Raw genomic sequence first — 23541 nt, 5'->3', positions numbered from 1 at the left:
CTGAAAATAATTAATGTACTTTTAAAACATTATTTAAAAGTAAAAAATCGTTAGGATTGTTTTACATTAATGAATATAAAAATAAAAAACAATCGAAAGAGAAATCAGGTATACTATTCGGTAAATCTCTCTTTTCTAGTTAGTTTCAGACCTATTTTTATCTAACTGATAAAAATACTTCCTGAGGACAAGCTGTTCATTTATTTTTTATTTAATAGTACATATTTATTTCATGAATTTTTTAATATATAAAGAGTAGTATATTTTAATAGAAATAACTTATTATTTCTACTAAATAAAATTAAAGGATAACTTATCCTTTATCATATTATTGTTTATTCTCAACAACTGTGGCAACTTCAAATATTTGTCTTTGCATTTTGTTAGATAAAAAAAAATATTTTTATGATTTGAACAAATGATTAGATGAAATGTGAAATTTTAATTGTTATGTCATGGCTACAGCAAAGAATTGCTATATGTTTCTTTTATCAAATATTTTTTTTTTTTACTGCATTAATTGATGATTATTTTATGCTTTTATGCTTACTTACCTTTTCATTACACTCTTGTTATGAAATTTATAAACACAATTCTAGATTCTTTGTTTTTATTTTAAATTGACTGTAAAAAAAATAATATTATGTAATCCTGTGTTTGAGGAATGTATTCATTACTTTAGAGTGGGAATTTTTCTTAAAACAGTACGTTTAAAAATATTTAGTAGTGAAAATTCAGTAATAAAATGAAGTTTGTTTATATTAAATTAAATATTATTTAAGAAATTGAAACTCACATTACATAAAATATAATTCTTGTTTTAATTATGGTGTCCAAACATGGACATAAGGAGAAATATTGGAATCAAAAATTTGTATCCTTTGAAAGGAAAGGTATTTAGGAAAACTTTGTCTGGTATTGGAAAATGGAACAGGAAAATGCATTTAATATATTATTTAATCAATTGGATATTTCATTGGTGGTAAAAGGAATAAAAGAATTAGTTGAGTAGAACATTTTCATCCCCTTAAGAGGATGAAACTTAAAATTTGAAAAAAAAAATAGATTTAACTGATTAAACAAATAGAAAAACCCAATCTGAAGTCTCATGACTGTATTGCAAAAGTTGTGGTGTATGTAGGCAGATGGGTTGAAGAAAAAGCACTGAGAAGAGGTGAAACCTGTTGATGTAGAAGACTATGGATCCAATAAATTTCATTTGATTAAAAAATTAAATAAATCTCAAGATTCCAAAGAACTTTGGTAGATTTAAATTATGAAATATGAGAGCAATGATAAGTAAAAAATGCTTTTTCAAATCCAGAAAATATTAAATTTCTCTTAAAATAAAGTAAAAATATTAAATTTGTCTTTCAGTATCACTATTAGCTTAGTTACAGATTCCATAAAAATTCATTACAGACATTAAAAAGATTTTTAAATGAAGTTTCTTGTTTTTATGATTTTTAAATGATTTCTTTAGATTGTATTTTATAGATTTTAAGTAAAACAATTTTTAGTTACAATATGACAAGTGAATTCATTAAATTTTGTTTCTTGTTTATTATGTGAAGCTGAAGATAGAATTAAAACCGATTTACTTCATACTTTATTATCTATCTTTCTATCCAGAAGACCATGAAGAGCTAAAATGATTATCATATAATTGCCTCTAATTAATCAGTCAGTATATCCGCTGTTGTATTTTTATACTTCTGTACTTTTCATTATGTAGTGAGCGTGTGCAATTCTTCTTAGCTAAATAAAATGAATAAATTAAGAATCAAAATTTAGGGCCCTAATTAACCAAACTTATCTAATTGTGTGTACTTCTTTTTGGAATAATTGCCATAATCCAAAATAAATCAATGTAAAAAAAAACAAAAACAAATTTGAGACTAAAATTGTATGATTTTCAGTAGTGTAGAGAACAGAAATTTATATGAAAATGAATCTTTAATATTGAATACAACATAAATTTCTATATTTTTACATTTCTGTTGAAATATTATTCTTTTTTTGGTCTGATACGTTAATATTGTCTGTATATTTAGGGATTAGTTAATATTGTCATAATATAGTGTAACAGTTGTGTTAATACTCTTCTGTAACAGTTTAGGATTCCAATTTAAACCCAGTTAAAGGTATGTTTGCTTGTACCTGGATTTAAATATTGCATTTTACGTTGTGAAGTATTGATGTATTTCAGATTTTTGATTCAAGTAATAGCAATTAATGGATTTAATTGAGTTTAGAATCTTTTGATTAGTTATGTCACATCAGAAATAATTGATTGTGTATAATTACCAATTAGATTTTTTTTAAAAGTTCAGAACAAAAATACTAAAACAAATTGTTTACAATAAGAAAGCAGGATTTAATTTTTTTCCTTCTGTGAATATACATTATTCATACTTTTTATTAAAAAAACTAATATTAATTGATTTTAATTTCTTTTCAGTATGCTAAATATTTAACCAATTTTAGTTTTAACTTAATTTATTAATTTTTTCAAATCAACAAATTTAATACAAGTTTACCAAGTGTATTTGTAATTTGAGGAAAGCTGATGATTGTCTACTGTAATCAGATACATACATATTTAATGGTTAATGATGTTTTAATTATTGATTTTCTTACTCTTTATGATTGTACCTAGCTACTAAAAAACTTTTTAAAAAATTAAACATTTTATAATTGATAGTACCTTTTTCATTTGAAATTAGAGGTCTTTAAATAATTTCTCACGGTGCATTTTTTCTTTCCTTTTTTTTAAATTATTTTTATAATTTTATCTCTAACACCAATCCTGATTTTTGTATGAATAGTAAACAAGTTAATACATCTTAAATGGATTATTAACAAACACTTTCAGTCACACGTCTTAATACAATAATTGTCAGTTTATTTAATAAATGAAAATCACTATCTTACAACTCACATCTTTGGTTTAACACTGGGCTGTACGTACCACTTAATGAATAAAATTTTTCTTTTTATTTTTATTATTTTTTTCTATATATATTTATATTTTGAGATCTGATTTCCATATATTGCCAATTAACACTGATAAATGAGTATTTCGATGAATAATATGTATAACCATTATTTTTTAATTATAAAAAGAGTCTTTTTTCTCTTAAATAAAGTTTCTATCAGTTAACTGATTGATTAATTTGTCATGGTTTAAAGGTTTATTAATTATAATTTGTTTCACATAGTTAACAAAATTAAATTGTATTGATATGTCCAAAACTTTTGTGTACCATGTATTAATTGTAATGTACGATTGCATACAGATGATGATTACAAATATATTTCTTTCTATTGTACTTAATAAATGTATATCGTTAGTTTGATAAAATAAGAAATCTCAATTGTAATGAGGGAGTGAAACTATAGTTGATTCTGACTATCCTTGACGTGAGTATTGTAAGTCAATTAGTAGCAGTTATTAAGGAAAATAGTTAAACTTTTTTTATAAATAATAACATTATGTTTAGTCTACATATTCAATTTCAGTTGAATTAATAATAAAAGAAAATTTTAATAAAACCTGAATAGAGGAAAATTTGAAATCACCACTTTGAAAATGGATTCAACATGGTGAAATAAATACATTTCACATATGATGTGAATAATACCTGAAACTTACATCAAAATTCTTTCTCCTACATTTATCTGTTAATTAGCTATGCTATATTACAGAAACCACCTGACAATATTTGTAGTCTAAATATTTCATCAAATGATGATATTAAAAATAACAAATAAATTTTATCTGTTATTCTTAGCATTATCTCATGAATTTGAATTATATTGAAGGAATAAAATCTATTAAGAAGATTTACTTTGGTAAGGTGATTAGTTAAAAAATATATATTACTAGTAAATGAATTTTGACCATCATGTTATTGAAAACATTTCATGTATTTTTTATAAAAGTTGATGTCATAATTTACATTATATTTAGTTCAAGTAATTAAGAAAACATATCCTGTACTTTTTATATTGCTACTATAGTTGTCTTAAATAACATCTTAAGGAATGGAAGTTCTTTCCAGGTATTATTCTTATTAAAATTATTTAAACTTAGGATAATTATCTTAAAAGAATATTTTTCAGATTCAATCACTTTAAGTTGAAAATTTAAATAAAATTATTATGTTCTGAAGAGTTAATTTACTTTCTCATTAATGAAGTGAAATAATAAATTAGAATAAAAATTTAATTATTATTTTTTACTTTTTGTTCATTTGTATGAAGATCTTCAGAATTTTTAAAAGTTCTTTCATTAATCAAATTGCTGCTAAGAGACTGATCTGTCTTTCTGTCTAGCAAACCAACAATAGAAACAGTGTTCTAAAAAGAACTGTTCCTTATAAACATGTAGTTATCCAACTAATAGAAATTTACAAATCTTGAATGATCTGGGTGTACACAACAGTATAATAATAAACAGGATTGTTTTTATAGTTAAACTGTTTATCTTTGTTTTATTTTCTTCTTGCCATAACAACTATAAGAAACCTGACTCAATACACTTGTGAAAATAATGTATTCAAAGAAAAATACATATCATTCCAGGCTAACTAGGAAAAGTGAGGAGTGAAGTGGTTTACCTACTGTCATCTTCAATGAGTTAAAGATACTTTGTATATCAGTATGCCAAGCCCATTAGAATACAGTTGATATTAAGCCCTACGACTTATAACTTTATTCATTTCACCACAGGAATTGTACTATTCTCAGAAAAAGTAACCTTGATTAGTTCCTTTTGATTCTTAGGTGCTTTTCATGTATCATAGCCTTAAGAAAGACCGGGACAGATAGTGTAATGTACCAGTTTCTATTTTGAAACAAAGATTATTATATTGCCTAACTACAACCTAACCTAGAAATACAAATTGATGTTAATAAAAACATATAGGTAACAACTTTTTATTTTGAACTGGTAAATTAAGCTAAATGTAAACTGATTTCATGTTATAAATCATGTTAATTGATCTTAATAGACTGGAAATTTGGAAATTATCATATCAGTACAAGATTTTTACGATAATTGATCTATAAAATTAGACTATAAATATAAAAAAAACGTAGTGCTAATATTTGTGAATAAATGGAAGTGAAGTTTGTAATTTCTTTTCTTTATAATTTTTTTTTTTAATAGCCTCTTGTTTTTTTTTAGAAATTATTTATTCTTTAAAAGAACAAAATATAAGTTATTGCAAACCTTCTTGCTGAGTGTAACTGAATTGATGATTGCCTCTTTACATACATTTACATATATACACATGTGTGTGTATTTATGTATGTTTATTGGTGTTTTAAGGTTTTAATTACTCAATTACACAGAAATGTTATTCCAGAATATAATTTTAGAGCACATTAATGTTGTCATTAATTTCAATTTGACATTAATGACCATTTATAGCTACAGTCACTTAAACCAGTGCTATTGGTAATTACACAGAAGAAGAAACTTGTAATTATTAATTTAAAGATTTTTGGATGGACATATTATATGTAATTTGAAATTGAATTATTTGAGTTTTTTTATTTTACAAGTGCAAATTTTTGTCATATTGATTAACAAATGTATGATGATATTAATACATTTGTATTTTTTTTTTTTTTAGTTGATTTTTAATTGAAGTTTAGGTAAGAAGTAATGAACCGAAAGTAAATTACAAATATATGTTCTTTCAGTTACTTTATCTGAAATGTATATTTATATTTTATTGTAATTAATTTTATATTTTGCCTTTTTAAATTGAATAAATTATTTTCTTATTTTGAGAGTTTTAAAAATATTTTTGGTTAATATTCTTAAAAAGACTTACAATTAGGTAAAAACAGACTTTGAGATTTCTTATTTGAGGAACACATAATACTTGTTCTTGTTTACTGATAATATTTTAGATTTGACCATTTGCAATAAAAATGTATTTTGTTTGATTGCAATTTTTTTTCAGTAGTTCTTATTTTCACTTTATCCAAGTAGAGGTGGTTCATTTTTCATGCATGAAGCAGTACCTATTGGTGAAGCTGCACTTGCACCAGAATTTGCTCTTGTTGCCGCCATTGGTGAACGTGCTTCACTACTAACATCTGACATACAGATATCACGTGAAAACATAGGAGCAATATTCTGATGTTCCGATGTTGCCATATGATTTGGACTGCTGTTATTACTATAGTAATAGCATGAATCTGTAACAAAAAATTTGTTGTAGTTGAATAATCTACACATCAATTTGAACAGATATAATTAAAGTTGTATTAAACCTTATTTTTCTAATTTTGCATAAAATACTACTGTTATTTGGTCTTATTCTTTGCTATGAAATCTCAAAATTTGCTTTGCCTTTGTGCAAAATATCTTAAAATTCTCTTCTAAAGAAATGATTTATTCAATTGATTCATATTTAAAAGACAGTCTTTTAAGTATGAATTCATTCCATGAATTAATATCTAAAGACGGTTCTGCTTTTTATACTACATTGTATTGTTAGTATTTATTACCTTGGTTAAAGTGATTTTAGAAAAGTACAATTTTTTTTTTTTTAATTTTATTTTACAGTTGGATTTGATATAAACACCAAAAAGGTCTATACGTCTATTTTATGGCAGGGAATGAAGTAGTAAGATTGCTTGCTGTTTAGTAGTTATTTATTCTCAATCTTCATAAAAAAAATTGATCACTGTATTTTGTATTTTAATTTTTGATTTTAGAAATATGAATGGAAATGACTATTTAATAATTTCTTACAAAAAACAAAGAAAAGTAGTTTGCTGTTGAAAAGGACAAATGGTACTACTCAAAATGACAATAGCAGACATCTACATTGATTGTGTTATTCAACGTAGATGTAGATGAATTCTAGAATTAGCAATGAAACTCCTAATGATGGAGCATCACTTTTCAAAGTTCCCCTGCCTCCTGTCCATCAAAATTTATCAAATAAATACACACAATGGAGTTTTAAGAACACTTACAATATATTTTGAATAAAACTGGATCATTTGAAAACTCCACTGTGTGTATTTCTTGGAAATGTTTAATAAAACTGTTGTCAGAAACACACTCTATTTTTGTATATACCTGTTTTGTTATAAATGTTATTTGTAACAGCTTTAAAATTATTAATCATTGTATTTAATTTTTTATTGTTATGGGTAAGTAGTGTGTATCATTTTTTAATTGTTTCAATAATATAGTGATCTTTTCATTTGTATTTATATTTAAATATGAGTTTTTTCAATTATCACTGATATTTTTCTCATTATAGCCGTTAATAATAGCAATATATCTTATTAAATTGAATCCATTATTTAATTCATTTTTATTGTCTAAATATTTTAAAGCTCTATGAATCATAACCCTATAAGTTGACTTTTTTGGTGATGCTGATGTATGGATTTATTATTTATGGTTGTTATGGGATTTCTATAGATTCCTTCCTGTAGTTTATTTTTATTATTTTTTGTACTTATGTTTACAAAATTTATGATGTTATTGTTTTCTGTTTCTATGTACGTTGTGTAACATTTTTATGGGACTGATTTAATTTTTTCAGAATTACATTATATTCATAATTGATTTGTTTATTGTAGATTACCAAAACACCATACACATATAGCATACTCAATTTTATTTTCTCTATGTTTTATGTTGTTAGTTACTACATCTTCCATATTTGAAATAATACTTCAGCCATTATGCTACTTAATGGTGAACCTGTAATGAGACTTTTTTCTTGTATATAGTAATTATTTAAAGAAAAATAATTTTGATTAAATCCTTACAGAAAAATTGTTTAATAAGTGATTCATTTATTTTATTTTTATGCAATAGTGTTTCTGTTATTTTTTTGGTTTCTTTAATTGGAATATTGGTTTATGTATCTTTGCTGTCATACAAAATCATGTCATTGTGGTCAATATTTATTTGTTTAACTGTAATTTTTAACTGCTTGGATGCCGTCTTATATTATACAGGTTGTTTAGTTTTAAGTTTTTTTTTGTAAAAATATGATTAGACATTTTGTAAGAAGGTGCATTTATGTAATTGACTAAAGGTCTTATTGGAAAATTATCTTTGTACATCTTTATAAGTCCTGAAAATGCTGGAGGAGATGGATTGTTATTTTATATTCTTTATTTTCTTGAATTAATGCTTTACACTTATTTAGCACCATCCTAAGTTCAGCATTAAATTTATTTGCAGTCATTTTAATTTTGTTATAATTAACATTATTTAGGAATGTTTCCATGTTATTGTTGTATTCATCTCTTTTTTTGTAGTAATTGGAACATTTAATTTATTTGCCTGTGTAATAATGAAATTATTTACTACAAGTTTGTGTTTTAAATTATTGCATTTTTTATTAAGTTTATTATCTTCTTTTTTTTTGTCTTCTATTATTAATATTTTTATTTTGTTTGCCTTGCTGTAAATAAACTGTCAGTCAAAAGTTTATTGTCTACAATATTTTAATAATTCTAAATAAACATTTACATTGAAATATAATCTTGTATAAAATTTTACTGTGGATTAATTTATTAAAATAGTGGGGTAATGCTGACTGTGCTACTTCTACGTTGTTATCAGTTAACACTTCAAAAAGACAGTTTTGCTGAGACACATCATAATTAACTATGCCAGGATTTATTTTTGTTACAAATCAATTTGTTGTAAAAAAAAAGTGAGACTGCTACCTGATTCACTATAGCATGACATTACATTTGCAGATGAAGTGATAAAAGTACAATATTAAAGCAAGTATAGTATTTTAACTTACTCCACAGTTGTTTTCAAAGATTTCATTCTAAATTATTAACTCATTCAAAATTAAAAATAAATTACTCTAAAAATAATTATACGATTTAAATTAATTTTTAGTTTGGGCTAAGACAGGAAGATACTTTTTCACTTAACTGATTGTGACAAGACTAAGATAAATAAAATATTAATTCTAATGTCTAAAATAACATATTTTCTGTGTTAATGTAATTCTAAAGCATTAAATGTAAAACATTCAGATATTATACCTGCTAGTTGATGTCAAGTAGTTCAGAATAGGTTAGTGGTACCAATTTTTTTAAATAAATTAATCCATGATAAAATATTTGAATATACAGATAAATAATTATTAAAAAATAGTTAATTATGATGGTAATTAAAATACTGTTGTTTCTTTATAGGTAATTTTTGACACTTCAAATACTAATCTCCTTTATCCTAGTAACATGATTAGCACGATGTCAGTTTTTTGAATAAATTAATTTGTGACAAAATAAAGGAATAAATCTATAAATTCTAGTTAAGGAATGGCTAATTATATTTGAAAATGTTTACTTTAAAGTTGTGCACACTCGTAATTATGAAACAGTATTATTCCACAGTTTTAAAATAAATTGAACCTTGTTAAAATTGTAAAAATCATGAATAAATTTTGGTTAATATTGGCATTTCATGGAGCAAGTTAAAATTCTATGCTGGCTTTAAAAATTTGTTTTTTGTGCATCATCTAAATAGATGTGCTGTTAGTAATATTTGTAAGTTTTTAAAATAAATTAATTTGTCAAAATAACTGAATGCACAGATAAATATGGTTGAAGAATAGATAATTAAGATAATTATGCTGTATATTGAAAATGTGTGATAATATTAAAACTGATTTCTTTTTCTTTTTTTGCACTAAACCTTCACATATTAATTCGATGATATGGCTGTAACAACATTGACAGCATTGCTGTAATTAATTAACCTGCTGTAACAATTTATTATACTTAGAAATTATTGTTAAAAAATGGCTAATTAAGGTTAGAATTAAGATGGTGTGCAAAATTTAAACTTGTTTTTTTTTCACGCATTAACTACTTACTAGCTTGTTGAGTACTCTAACATCTTGGTAAGATTTAAAAAATAATAATTAATTTTTTCAAAAAAATTAATTCACTGTAAAATATTTGATGTAAGGGTAAATTATGATTAAAAAATGGCTAATTTTTGGTGGAAGTAATGGCAGTTACTCAATAATAAAAACATGGAATTTAAGACTTGATCTATTAACTAGATTTATGTAACATTACTATCTCATGAATGCTGTCATTGAGCAAAATCTTACGCACATTGTTATTAATCTGTACTACAGTTTATTTATCTTGTTATTGTTAACTTGTATTACTGTATGTGTTCAGTTCAGATATTTTATATTTATAAAAAATGTGACTCGTCTTTTTCAAATAATGTTTGATCAGTAATAATTAAAGTTACATGGAAACTTTATACAGTACTTATGTAAGAGTGTCAGGATTGTTATAGCTGTCTGATATGGAAATTGATATGGTACTAAAGGTGATTGATACATTAATAATTTCCCATTACTAAAATTCTGGGAATTTTGCAGTCATGAATGTGTCAATATATAGGTTCCTTTCCTTTTTGAATATCAAAGTAACTTATAGTGTTTTTAAGTTAAAAGTAGTAACCATTCATTTATATCACATATTTCTAAAATCCTCTTATAATTAATCAGCTTCAAAAAGAGCAACTGGCTATAAAAAAATCCTTTTCATAAAATTTTAGAAATTTTATGGAATTAGAGATTTTATATGGAATTTCAGAAATTAGAGTCCTGAAATTATTGGAGTAAAAATACTTGGTGAATAAGAAACATTGATTAAAAATTCACCAGTAATTTGTAAAAATATTACTTTGAAATTGTATAATGAATGAAATACTCTTATTATTACTGTTACTGTTATGTATATATACTTCTTATGCCAGACTTTTAAAAAATTGACTGGAAATGCTTGATTTCATTATAACTTTGAGTAAATGTCTTGTTTATTCTAATTATTTGAGATCTTTATAACTTTTCATTTAGATATTTAGGTTTGAATAATATCTTATATGATTTTTGATATATCATTTATTGTGTACAATATTACACTCTGAACTTTCTAATTATCCATATCATAGTTACTATATTGAGAAAAATTATCATAATTACATTTACAAAAACTGTAAAACACAAAATTATGTTTTTAAGTAATAATATTTATTTTTTTAAATACATAAAGTGTTAAATCACTTTTAAAAATCAGTTTTCTTAATGTCATTCTGAATGTAACTCTTATTAAGTAATTTAATTTCTTTGGTGGTTCAAACCATCAAAGTTTGGAATTCACTTCAAAAACTTTTACACATAACCATCAAAAATTATATTTTGAAAAAAGTTTGTTTATTATTTTCTAGTACTTCAATATAAATCTTATTTTTCTTTATTATTTTCTAGTATTTCAATATGTCTTATTTTTATGTTATTTCTTCTTCACTTTTATTGTTTTGGTATGTTTTTTTGATCTGTTATTTTGTCAGCCATTTATTGTTATACAATTTAACAATGTAAGAATTCTATGATTACTGATAGTAACATTATTATAAAGTAAGTAAATATTCTTGAGTATTGGGTATGTTATACGACAGTAGTGTTAATATCTATTATTTTACTGTCCATAATAGTCGGTAAATATATAAAAATACTAATTTTATTATGATAAACCAAAATTAATTTTTATAACAAGATATTTTACTTATATATCTTGGTTTGTCATTTTAAAAATAATAGATTACATTTTGTTAAAAATCATTTTTATCCTATACAGAATTAGATACAGGATTTAGAAAACCCTCATTTAAAAACCTTTCAAGATTCTTATAATTACTTTTTCACTCTTTCTCCATTCACACTAGCTAAAATTATGAATAAGTATAATTTTAAAGTTTTATAATTAATACCAATAAATTTATTTAATTTTATTTGATTAATTGTAATTAAAAAAATATAATTTTGTTTGTACATCCAAAAAGGGACATATAACCCAACCTTCTTGTTAGATTACAATAAGTTTTACACAAGGAATCTCAGTAATCTAACAGTTATCAATATTAAACTGCATTTATAATATTATTTGAGTAATATAATGAAACCATAACAGTTTCATAGTAGAAATTACATCTTATAGATTTTCTTCATTGAGAATATTTTTCTAAATACTGTTTTATTAACTAGATACTGATTAAATAATGATAAGTAATAGTCTATGTAATGTTTTGTATTTTATTCTAGCTGAAGTGAGAGTGAGTGATTGTTACTAGAGTATATTATACTCACGGTTTACTTACTGAGCAACCCGCCAGCACCTGAGGCATAATTGTACCCACCATATGCTGTCGTTGTATACTGTGTATATGGTGAACTATATGCATACTCTGATACACCACCTGCTCCACCTAATATAATAAACAAAATACACATTACTTAGGTTTTTCTGTCCAGATTTTGTTTAACTTAAATATTAGTGCAATAGTATAGTAATTTAAATATTTTTTACCAAAATGCTAATCGCTGTGGTGAAGTGGTAGTGAGTGGTGTAACGGAGTCAGCCTTTCACGAAGAGGTCTTGAGTTTGAATCCTAGTCAAGAATGACATTTTTCATATGCTACAAATTCCATTTTCACATTCTTTCATATAAGTTCTGTGGTGAATTAATTCATCAATCAAAATAAATTTGTATTTTAAAGGAGAATAGAATCGTTGTCATCTAATCATAATGAAATACTCCATTAGAAGTATCAAAAAAACAAATTTTACTAGTATTATTGCAAATCTTGGGTCCTTAGTTCTATAATTTTATTTTTTTGTTTAAATGCATCCAGAATCATTAAATAAATCCTATCTTAATTGTTATGTGGGAAAGATTGGTCTTCTTTAGATATTTTATTAAAATATATTTCAGTCATGCATAAAATAAATTTTCTATAAGTTTCAATAAAATATGTAATTACTGTTAATTGTAATATGATGATAAAAAATGAATCATCTATATTCAAAATTTAGTAGATAAATGAATCAGATTTTTTTAACACTGAAAGTCTAGGAGGAAAGTTTACCTTTGAGAAATTTACTTGCCCTTAAAGATAGAAAACATTTTGAAAAAGAATCCTATTTGATGTTATATTTACAGTAATTGAGGGAACTAGGGAAAAAGCTTTAAAAAATTAATCAACACTATCTTGCTTGTTTTTTCCTTAAAAAAAAAATCATTTTAAAAAATATCTTGAATGTAGCGATATTTAATTTTTGTTATTTTAAGAGAGGTGAAAGGTTAGTATGCTTTGGGAATAAGGGTATATAAATTGCGTAATCCTACTTAGTTTCTTATTGGAGTCCTGAAGCAGGAGACTGTTTTGAAATAATGGTTAAAATGCAGGTATGTTTTAACCATTCACTATTATGATAAGAACTTTTTAAACATTTTTATTTTTTATTGAACGTAAAACAAATTTTGAGTATTATTACATTATTTTTACTTTTATTAAATGAGTGTGGCTAGTCTTGATTGTATATAGCAGTGATCTCTATAATGAATGACATGCATGTTTTTAATGGCCGCTGAAGGCAGAATACCTTTTTCGGTTTAAATATCATAATATTTTTATTAATTAATAAGGGACAGGGATTATAGGGTGCTTAGTAATGCAATGGGACCTAAGTCTGTGATAGCATCATTTTTACAGGTTTCACCAAAAGTACACTTTTTGATAATACATTCTGAAGTTTAGAAATATTTCAAAATTTAGTTAATTAAAGGATGGTAGATAAAAGAGTTGGGGAGATGTATAATTCTGCTTTCCTTGATAACATTAAGATGTTAATTTTGAGTTTTTGTAATTGAAGGGGCTTTGACTGCAAAACTGTACAAAACTCTTCTTACCTTATCTCTTTCTGTGAAGATAGAAGGATTTGTAAAAGAACAGTTTGAATGTTGCAGTATTTTACTTTTGAATGTTAAGAAAGGAAGGGTGACTAAAACCTCTATGAACTATTAATATTAGTGCCTGTTCCTGATGGAAGACAGAATTTTGAAAAAGTTATTTGAATGTCACATTTTCAGTTTTTGTTTTCTCATTATATTTTATTATTTATTTATATAATATTAATTATATCACAAGGGAGGGAGTTAGGGGGAGATAGATAAATTGATAATTTGTAGATAGCCCATTATACTCAGGAAGAAGTAGACAATTAAAAAGTGCAAGAATTAGATCAATTCACTAGTTCTTCAGAATAGCTTGGAAAAACAAACTGTATCTTTGTACAGTAGTATAGATTATCCATAATAGAATTCAATATTGTTTTACTTATAAACTGCCTTTTCATATATGATGTTGCTTAGTTGTATATAATTGTATACATCCTATTCACTAACTCCAGTTCTAGAACCGAAACTTGGAACTAATGCTAGGATGTATAACATCAGTCCACCCACATGCCACATACACTTTTCATAACTATATAATATTACTAATTAAGTTTGTTTAACAACTTTTTTCTAAGAACATCTTAAATTTCAGTGATTTATATATTTATATAAATGTTAAATACATTTAAGTTTGTTCAATTATGTTACAAACCTGTATAAAAGGCAGCAGGCTGAAAGGGTGGTTGTAGTACGGTAAGAGATGATGGATCAGGTGGCGGACTTGGTGCCGGCGCTGGGTCTGCAGGCAGTGATAATGGCAAACCTGGTGATCCGGACCCAGCTCCTGCTGTCCCAGCGCCTGTACCACCACCTGTATTTTCATTTCCTGGATTATATGGCCCACTCTCTACAACAACACATACAAGCAACATGCTCAGGCAGGCAGAACAAACAAACAAAAAACACATACTTTTTTGTAACTAAACATCCATCAAATAAATAAATAATAAATTACTGAACAAAACAGACATGCTGCTTAACTAAAAATAATGTATAAAAGTAATTACAACTGATAAATTTGCTTTCAAATTCCATTACATATAGTTCCACAGTTCTGATCTGTGCAAATTGTTATATTTTCTTTTTTGATAAAATCAATTTAAAATAAAAAATAAATAAAACACAAACACTATAAAACCCAACCAAAATATAATTCTTTTTAAATACTTCAGATTTCAACTTTCTGAAGCCAGTGCTAATTTAAAACACAAACAGCTACCAACCAACTACTTACTAACATATAATTTGGTACAGACTTCAACTAGTTGAAATTTAAAGAAGAATTGAAAAAGTATCATTTACACTTTAATGTGTTTTTCAGGTATCAGGTTTTTTAAAAACTTATCTATTAAAAAATTTTTAGTTAAGTCAAATAGATTTATTTACCTTTTAAAAAACTTTGTCCTTAGGAAAAAAACAATTTGCAAGAAACAAAGATGTAAATCCTGTATCCTGATGAAAGAAGAGGGATGCTGAGAAACAACATAAGACACTGACTATTGAAAATCAGCAAAGCTTTTTGGAATGTTGGTAATTATATTCTTTCCTTTAGATTTTCTTGATTTTTTCCAAAAAAAATATTTAAATGTCAGATTGACATTAGGCAATGATATTACAATATAATAAATAATGATAAAAAAACAAAAAAGGTGACATTTTCAAATCATTTTTGTTAACTATTTAATTTTTTTTAAACAATACTTCTTTTAAATTATCAGGAGGAAATTACTACAGCAGAACTTCCTCTGTAAAATAAAAAATGAATCAAATCGTACCAATTTGATAAAAAGAGTAAGGCTTGAACATAAAAAAAAAAAATACTGGTTGAATTAAGAACATCTTTTTTTTAAAGCCTTGAAATTGATTGTTCATTATGAAATAGTAACAATTTTTAATGTTTAATTTTTGTTTTTAAAATATTATTTCCAGTTAAGTTGTGTATTTCTGACTAGAAAGTCAGTATGATCTTGATGTTTTATTATACTTTTATTTTATTTTGTAATAAATTATTGAATGATCAATAAAATATAACATCTACAACAGGATATACCTCCAAATAAAAGTTAAGGAAAGTTATATAAGGCTACTATCTAATACTGAGAGTAAAATTTACGTTGTTAAAAAATAAATTTCCCAAAATTGAAATAATTTGAAAAGTTAAACTGCAGATTTGTCAATTGTGAAAACGAAAAAATTGTAAAATTATTTTATAAAGTTTGTTTATTGTAATTAAACATTTAAAACAGAAGGATATAATTGTTTTTGACTTAAATTGAATGAATTTTTGGCTATTAAAAAGTGAAAGTTGTTTAAATAAACTGCTACTTTTCAAAACAGTTAAAAATTCTCTAATTTGCCACGTTAGTTAAGTGCATTTAATTTGCGTGTGGCTCTTGATTCTACTTTTTTCCTGTCAAAACGTTTTAATTTTATGAATTACTTGTAATTAAAAAAGTGATTGAATGAAAGCATTATTTTCATATTAGAAAAGTTATCATGCTTTAATGAATCATGCTATTTAATGTATGCTGCATATTAAAATATTAAAAAAAAGATCATACTGAAAAGGTAACATTAAAAAATATTTATGTAAAACAATGATCAGAAAATGTGTATTTGTAAAATAAATTAAAAGTGTAAATTTGTTGCAATTATTGGTTTGAGATGTAAATTGTTGAAATCATATATACAGTGTCAATCACTTGTTATATATATATGTGAGAGAGAGATAGTGTGTGTGTGTGTGTGTGTGTGTGTGTGTGCTGTCTAAAAGCTTGTTATTTTCTGCACTGTTATTGTATTAAAATTTATTTGAAGAAAACTTGTTTGAATTTTTTAAATTACCTATATTTTCAGAAAAATAAAAATTGAGAATTACAGATAACAAATAAAAATTTATTTTACAAATTTTAAATCTATTAAATATTAAAAAAACACAAACAAAACAAAAAACAAAAAAAAGATAGAGTTCGCCACCTAGCGGTCGAAATTGGAAACGTCTGGGCACGGTTTTTGAAATTCGCATTGATTTTGAAATGAGTGATTTCTGAGCGCGTTAGACGTGCGAGTGGCAAGCATTGCTCTTTAATATAGGATAATTAAAGAGCGTACGGGTGGCAATTTAGTATATTGTACAATTTTTTTTCTAATTTTTTATATTAATTTAAACATATATATATATATATATATATATATATATATATTTGTACACACACACACACACACACGAGTATGTAGCCTATGACACTCCCGGTAACGTAAGGATTCCAACACGGGGTCTTACATCTAAATCGGTTCAGCCGTTGAGCTGCTACGATTGAACATTCATACATATATACACCCTTAATACATTACACTCCGTTTTGGGCAGTCGTGTAAAAATACGTAGTATGCATTATGTATATTATTTTTTACTGGTATTTTCAATAATGCAGTATCAACGTCCTATAAAAATTATAAATTAAAAACCAAGTTTTTATCTGTATTTTAAGTTTTTTAAGAACATCAGTGGTTTTTTTTAATTCGGTGACCTTTTTTTCCTAATGCTATTTCGGCTGCTGTACGAAAGGAAATTTTTCTCCCTTGAACCGTAAACTTTGCGTGTAATATTTGTGAAGTGATATTGTTACAGAATTTATTTAAATAAACTAAAATTATCAACAATAACATTAAAAAGAACAATCTTTAATATGGTATTAGTTTTTTAATCGAAGGTTCGTAAGATTTAACTTTTCAAAGACGAGGTTTTTTATATTAGCATGTTATGGATCATTATTAAAGAGTAAGTTTTTTTTTGTTATGAAAGGGAATGGGAAATTTTTTTTAAATTTTTTTCCCACGTTATGGTAGAGACAAATTTTCATGTTGTGTCTTGTGCGTTACTGGTGTAATTAGTTATATTGTGCGTTAGTATAAGTTGTTTGCGAGATTAAGGTTATGTACGACTGGACTGTTCGTCTTCATAGTGTTACATTTCAAACTGTAGTATTTAAATTTTTGTACCGAGTTGTCTGTATGTTAACGTGGAGACATAAATTTATAGTTATTTGCTGATATAGGTACCTGTTATGCTTTTTAAACTGTCTTGCGGAATTTGTTTTAATACCAGTATTAAAAATGGAATGATTTGACTTACAGAGGCACTACACTCTCTTTTTCTGTTTAGTCTCGGGAACCACCGTAAGGTATTAATTTAGATGATTATATGTGTGAACACCTACTAAATGAAGTGTAGTCTTGTACAGTCTCAGGTCGACCATTCCTGAGATGTGTGGTTAATTGAAACCCAACCACCGAAGAACACCGTTGTCCACGATCTAGTATTCAAATCCGTATAAAAGTAGCTTTTAATTGCCATTACTAGGACTTGAACGTTGGAACTCTCGACTTCCAAATCAGCTGAATGGGGAAGACGCGTTCACCGCTAAACCAAACCGGTGGATTGAAGCAAGGCACTACTCAAACTGTGTTTGTTTTCTGTTATACGAGGTATGGTAAATTAAGTAATATTATCAACTGGTTGTTTTATTAGAATTACTGTATTGATTTTACTTTTTGTTTTATGAATTTTTAAGAAAAATTGTCGTAAAACTGCACGTCGGTAGAATGAAAGATCCAGAGATTTTATTAATTCATTCATTCGTACTACAATATTATTATGCATTTCTCTTTTGTTGCAATTAGTTCTTTATTTGTGTTAATACTATAATGCATGTTTATTTTATTGTAATACATTAATTTCAGTAATTGTGTCTACAAGATAAAGTGCTTCCTGCTCGTATTTTTGTTTTTACTTAACGTAGTTTTTGTGATAGTCATTATTCTGTTAATATGATAGCCGGAGTGGCATATCTTTATAATGTTAAATTTTTTGTACTAGCAGCAGATAAAATTTCTGTACTTTAATACAGGAAGGGTTTGGAGGTTAGGTAAACAAAGTATTTAAAAAATTAAATAAATAACTAATTCAAAACAGTTTCATCTGAATTAAAATAATATTACTAACTGGTAACGTGATTCAAACTATTGAACTATTGTACCGTTAACTGCTTTAAGATTCTGTTATTACAGTTACAGACTCCACAACATTTATAGTCATATTAAATATTTTCATCGAAGTTTATTCTAATAAAAAATAATTCCTTTTTTAGTTTAGACTGTATCGGTAAAGTATTGATTTTTAATTGATTGGGAAAGCTATCATCGTAAATTACCTTATAATAAGCCATTATAATTATTTAAATGATAACAATTCTGTGTATCGGTGAATTTTAAAACGATGTGATTTTTAGCTTGCTTTTCTTTATATATTTTCCACAAATACCCATGAAGAATCTGTTGTTTTTTTTTATGGAATTTTTTATCTGTTTTTATTTTGCATTTAGTCATCATGATAATTAGATCTAATCTATAGAAGTACTGAGTTAATGTGTTTTTCTCCTGTTTCTCATTTTATTGAAGTTACAACAAGCCTGTTTATTTATTTAATTTGGTATTGGAAAAAACTGAAGTGGTTTAGTTAGAAATTGGAACAGCTTTCCTTTTTAACATTAATAAAAAAAGAGAAGAAAGAAAAATACTAATTTCTTGTGTGACCGCTAGGTAATTTTACTATTTTTTTTTTCCAAGTAACTTATGAAGATGATAATACTTTCGCTTATAGAAGAAAAAAGACAATAACATTTGTTAGTGTTTTTCTTCCATTTCAGATTTTTTTCACTATTATCTGTTGCTTTTATATATGTATTATTAACAGCATTACATAATTGAAAAAAGAACATTTTTAATATCTCTGTATTATTGATTATTTTAGTTCTATTGCTTGTTATATTTTTTTGTATTTAAATTGCATCTCTTTCCTTATTAAATTATCACTAATATCAGATATCCTCTTAGGTTCTTATTTGAATGGAAATTGTAATTATTAACACATTAACTGTAATTAAGTTTTCATCTCGATCAATTTTCTTTTATTTTAATTTTTCCAATAATTTTGTGGAGCAAATTATTAGAAAAATAATGTGATACTTGCATACCAAAGTTTTATTAAACATTTTTAAAGATGTTTCTTTAAAAAAAAAAAAAAAAAAAAATTCTGTAAAACTTATATTTAGAGAATCCTGTTAAATGAAAATATTATCAGATTTTAGAAATGTATTTAAAGAAATTTTAGGTTAAACTATTTTTCATTAATATTTTCTAATTATGTTGCTCTTTTCCTTTCCCCTTAATAACAGGGATGGCATGATTTTGTTTCCTTTTTTGTAAGTAAAATTTGCCATAAAATTAATGAAATATGATTTGAAAGAATAATATATTTTAATTATTAAATAGGTTATATACCTGTATGGTATGAGACTGGTGACAATGGTGGATCTATTACTACACCCAACTTATGGATTTCTTGCATACTGATTGGTGCCAACGGTGTTATTCCACTCACTGATAAATTCACATATAAACAAACAAATAAACAATGCATTTAACTACGTACAGATTAAAAAAATAATAATAATAAAACGTAAAAAAACACTAAAGCAAAGTATAGAACATCATCAAAGCTATATTAATATTATTATACTAGTGTTAATAAATAAAGCATATACTATAAACATGCTAAGTTAAATACAATGTGTTTTATAGGTGTATGTTGATTTATATTGTAACTATTACTGGTTTTATCTCATAAACTAATAAGCGGTTATCAGGGTCCTTTGTAGAATATAGACGGAATTGAATTATTAAACATAGCCAACGCTTTTGCGTAATGGTGCGTCCGCTCTAGTATCCGGGCTATTTATCTGACCTAACCTCTTATTACAAGCCATGTTACACAAACAGTTGCGAATTTTTTCATTAATCCTTATCATTCATATTAATCGTATGGCGCAATCGAACATTACGGATGCGTTATTAATTTACACCATTGCGTGCAACAAGAAGAAGATACTGTAACAAATGTGGACTTTTTTTAAAGGTGTGTCTTGTATAAACTTGTATATTTTTCATATCCCTATCACGTTGTTAGGTTATTTTTGTTACAAGCGATGGTATTCCTTTTTACTTAGCTGTAAATAACGTGAACCGAATCGTCAAAAAGTATCATATATATATATATATATATATATATATATTAGGAAAAGCGTATGTTTATGCACTTATGCGCATTATAAATATTTTTACGGAACTTATTTCTTTTATTTTACTTATGTTTAAATTTGATAAGATCCTCATATTAGGAATACATATACTTATATTTATGAAGTACAGTATTGACTTACCAGTTTTTTTTTTATATTTTTTTAATTTCAATTTTGAGATACGACTCGGTTTCTTGGACTCCTTTATTTTAACAGAAATATAACGTCTATTTATTCTACGAATAAAGGTTACTTAAAGTTTTTATTTATTTTAATTTATTTTAAACAACTTCTTTTCCAAAACAGGTTTATTAGTGATTGATATTAATTTAAAAATTGGTCTTCTCGTTTATTTTTCATTTTTTTAAAAATAATGTGGGTTATTTATTTTGTCAATATGCATTTTAATTCAGATAACCATATTTTAAACACTGATTGCTTTTGTAGTGATAGTTGATATAGCTAAACAATCTCTTTATCTAATGTTACGTTATTTAAATCACATTTATGGATTTGTTCATTCGGTTATGCATTTAATTTGGCTATGATTCTTTTTGGCATTTCTATTAAAAATATTATGTCAGTCTGTATATACATATGTATTTTAAATACATATATATATATATATATTATTGTTAACTATACATATATAAATATGTATATATAGTTAACAATACTTTGTCATTGTGTTAAAATGTGTTGCAAAAATGAAAAATCTAAGCTACATCACTAAAAGCGTTTAACAAACACATGCTTCAACATCATAGTAAGGACATGTTAACTAATACCGCTTACCTAAGGGTGTTCCGATCGGTGGATTATATATATGCGTCGTAGTTTGAGCTTGCGTCATGGTGCTAATGCTCTCGTATATATCCGCTGTGGTTGTGGGCGCGCTGAAACCCCCGGTGGTGGCATCATAATATGGTGAAGTTCCATTGCTGCCCCCGCCCGCACCTGTACCGCCTCCAAGTTCTGATAATAACTTATGTTCGTCCTTTATACTCCATTTACCTGACCATAGCTGAAATTATAATGATTTATTATTATTACTATTATTATTACTGTTTAATTATTATAGATTCGTTTTATTAGTTCATATGCGAAATGATTTGAATATACTACAGTTTCATTAACTATTATTGATAAAAAGATTGTCAGTTTAAGATGTTTTAAATTTAACGAGAAAGTATGTTTTTTTAAAATATATTAAACAATCCATTTTTTTGACTATACATGCAAGCATAATAATTGTACTGTTCTATTTAATTGGTTTATTTATTTTTTTTGTTATAATTAAATTGCAGTATTTAACTAAAATATATTTTTCCATGACCTTTACATAATGAGAAAGAAGACGATTATATTTATAACTGTCAAAAACAGAAAAATGTACATTTGTTTCGACTAATAATTTTCTTTGTAACTTAATCATAAATTTTTGTGTGGAATTCTTACTACTCGTACATTAAGATTATGCATCAAAGTTTCTTACTAAATTATCATTAAATATATAAATTTTTCTTTTTAAAATTAAATATATTTATTTAAAAAAATTGACTTTTATGTATATCAAATACATAGATTAGTTTGATTTCATTTATGGGATTCTAATTGACACTTATTTTTAAATTGGTTTTTATTTCCTACAATCCTTTTTTTTTCTTTGAGAAAAAAGTTGATTAATTTCGTGGAATATAATAATTATAAATAATAAATTTTACCGAATTCATATGTTTTTAAATTATTTGTTTAATAATTTTTAAAACCTTACGTTTGAGTAAAGTTGATCTCCGTTGTACTGCGTTCTTTGTCTTTTTATTTCATCTTCAGGATGTCCATTTAGATCTCTGTTTTCATCTGTAAAAATAATAAATTTAGCGTTATTTTTTATTAATTTTTAAATACTATATCTTATAACGAATTATTATTATAATATTAGTGTTAGGATTACATGCTACGTATGTCTGTTCAGTTACAAATCATCCGTGTAATCTACAAATATTATGAATTATTCATGTTCACCATCGTAAATGTACCTTCTTTCAGCAGAAAAGTCTTTCTACTGTTTTAGGAATAATCTGTTAATTTAAACATAGAGCATATACGAGTATATGCTCGTATGTATAAGCATATATCGTATAGTTTACAATTTAAAGTTAATCATTTATTAATTTATTATCAGCGGCTACGACTTTTAAATATAAGTGTAGATGTTCATACAGCAGTTGTAAAGTTTTGAGTCTGGAATACATAGCTGTGTGCGATTTAACCGGTACTTAGGTAGGGTACAACTCAACAGTTAATAAACTTAAAAAGAGGAAATTTATCGTGTACTTGTGTGCATATTTCGGTTTCATGAGTGGTGACGTTTAAATGGAAGTACATTATTATTATCTCGATATACGTATAAACGCATATGATTAATAAATTTACACGTGCAGAATTTTATTTATGTCCTGCATTAGCTTTATTTTTTTAACATAATGGTAGGTATTCATATTTTGTTGAACCGTTTGGTAAATATAACTAAGTGAGAAATTTTTAAATAACATAGTACAT

The 23541-nt window shown here is 25.5% G+C and overlaps 2 protein-coding genes across 3 annotated transcripts in view; one reads left to right on the top strand and one right to left on the bottom strand.

Moving 5' to 3' along the window:
• The window catches only part of LOC142321954 (mitochondrial import inner membrane translocase subunit Tim22), a 58254-nt gene extending 42819 nt beyond the window's left edge, over positions 1 to 15435 (top strand). Inside the window, exon 4 of one of the 2 annotated variants that reach the window (XR_012755748.1) lies at positions 15250 to 15435. The gene's annotated coding sequence lies outside the window, so the exon portion shown is untranslated. The remainder of the gene's footprint in view (positions 1 to 15249) is intronic. The other variant, XM_075360506.1, reaches the window with a different exon arrangement.
• The window catches only part of sv (paired box protein shaven), a 395488-nt gene continuing 377723 nt past the window's right edge, over positions 5777 to 23541 (bottom strand). The window contains exons 7-12 of the mRNA XM_075360504.1: positions 22754 to 22839; positions 21775 to 22003; positions 20183 to 20281; positions 14493 to 14687; positions 12200 to 12307; positions 5777 to 6216 (exon numbers count right to left, since the gene is read on the bottom strand). Of these exons, the coding sequence (XP_075216619.1) occupies positions 5996 to 6216; positions 12200 to 12307; positions 14493 to 14687; positions 20183 to 20281; positions 21775 to 22003; positions 22754 to 22839 (938 nt within the window). The 3' untranslated portion in view covers positions 5777 to 5995. The remainder of the gene's footprint in view (positions 6217 to 12199; positions 12308 to 14492; positions 14688 to 20182; positions 20282 to 21774; positions 22004 to 22753; positions 22840 to 23541) is intronic.

This window comes from Lycorma delicatula, chromosome 3, assembly GCF_047948215.1.
Source record: "Lycorma delicatula isolate Av1 chromosome 3, ASM4794821v1, whole genome shotgun sequence".
Classification (NCBI taxonomy): Eukaryota; Metazoa; Arthropoda; class Insecta; order Hemiptera; family Fulgoridae; genus Lycorma; species Lycorma delicatula.
The sequence above is the reverse complement of the archived record's forward strand: the minus strand, read 5'-3'. Positions and strand labels throughout refer to the sequence as shown.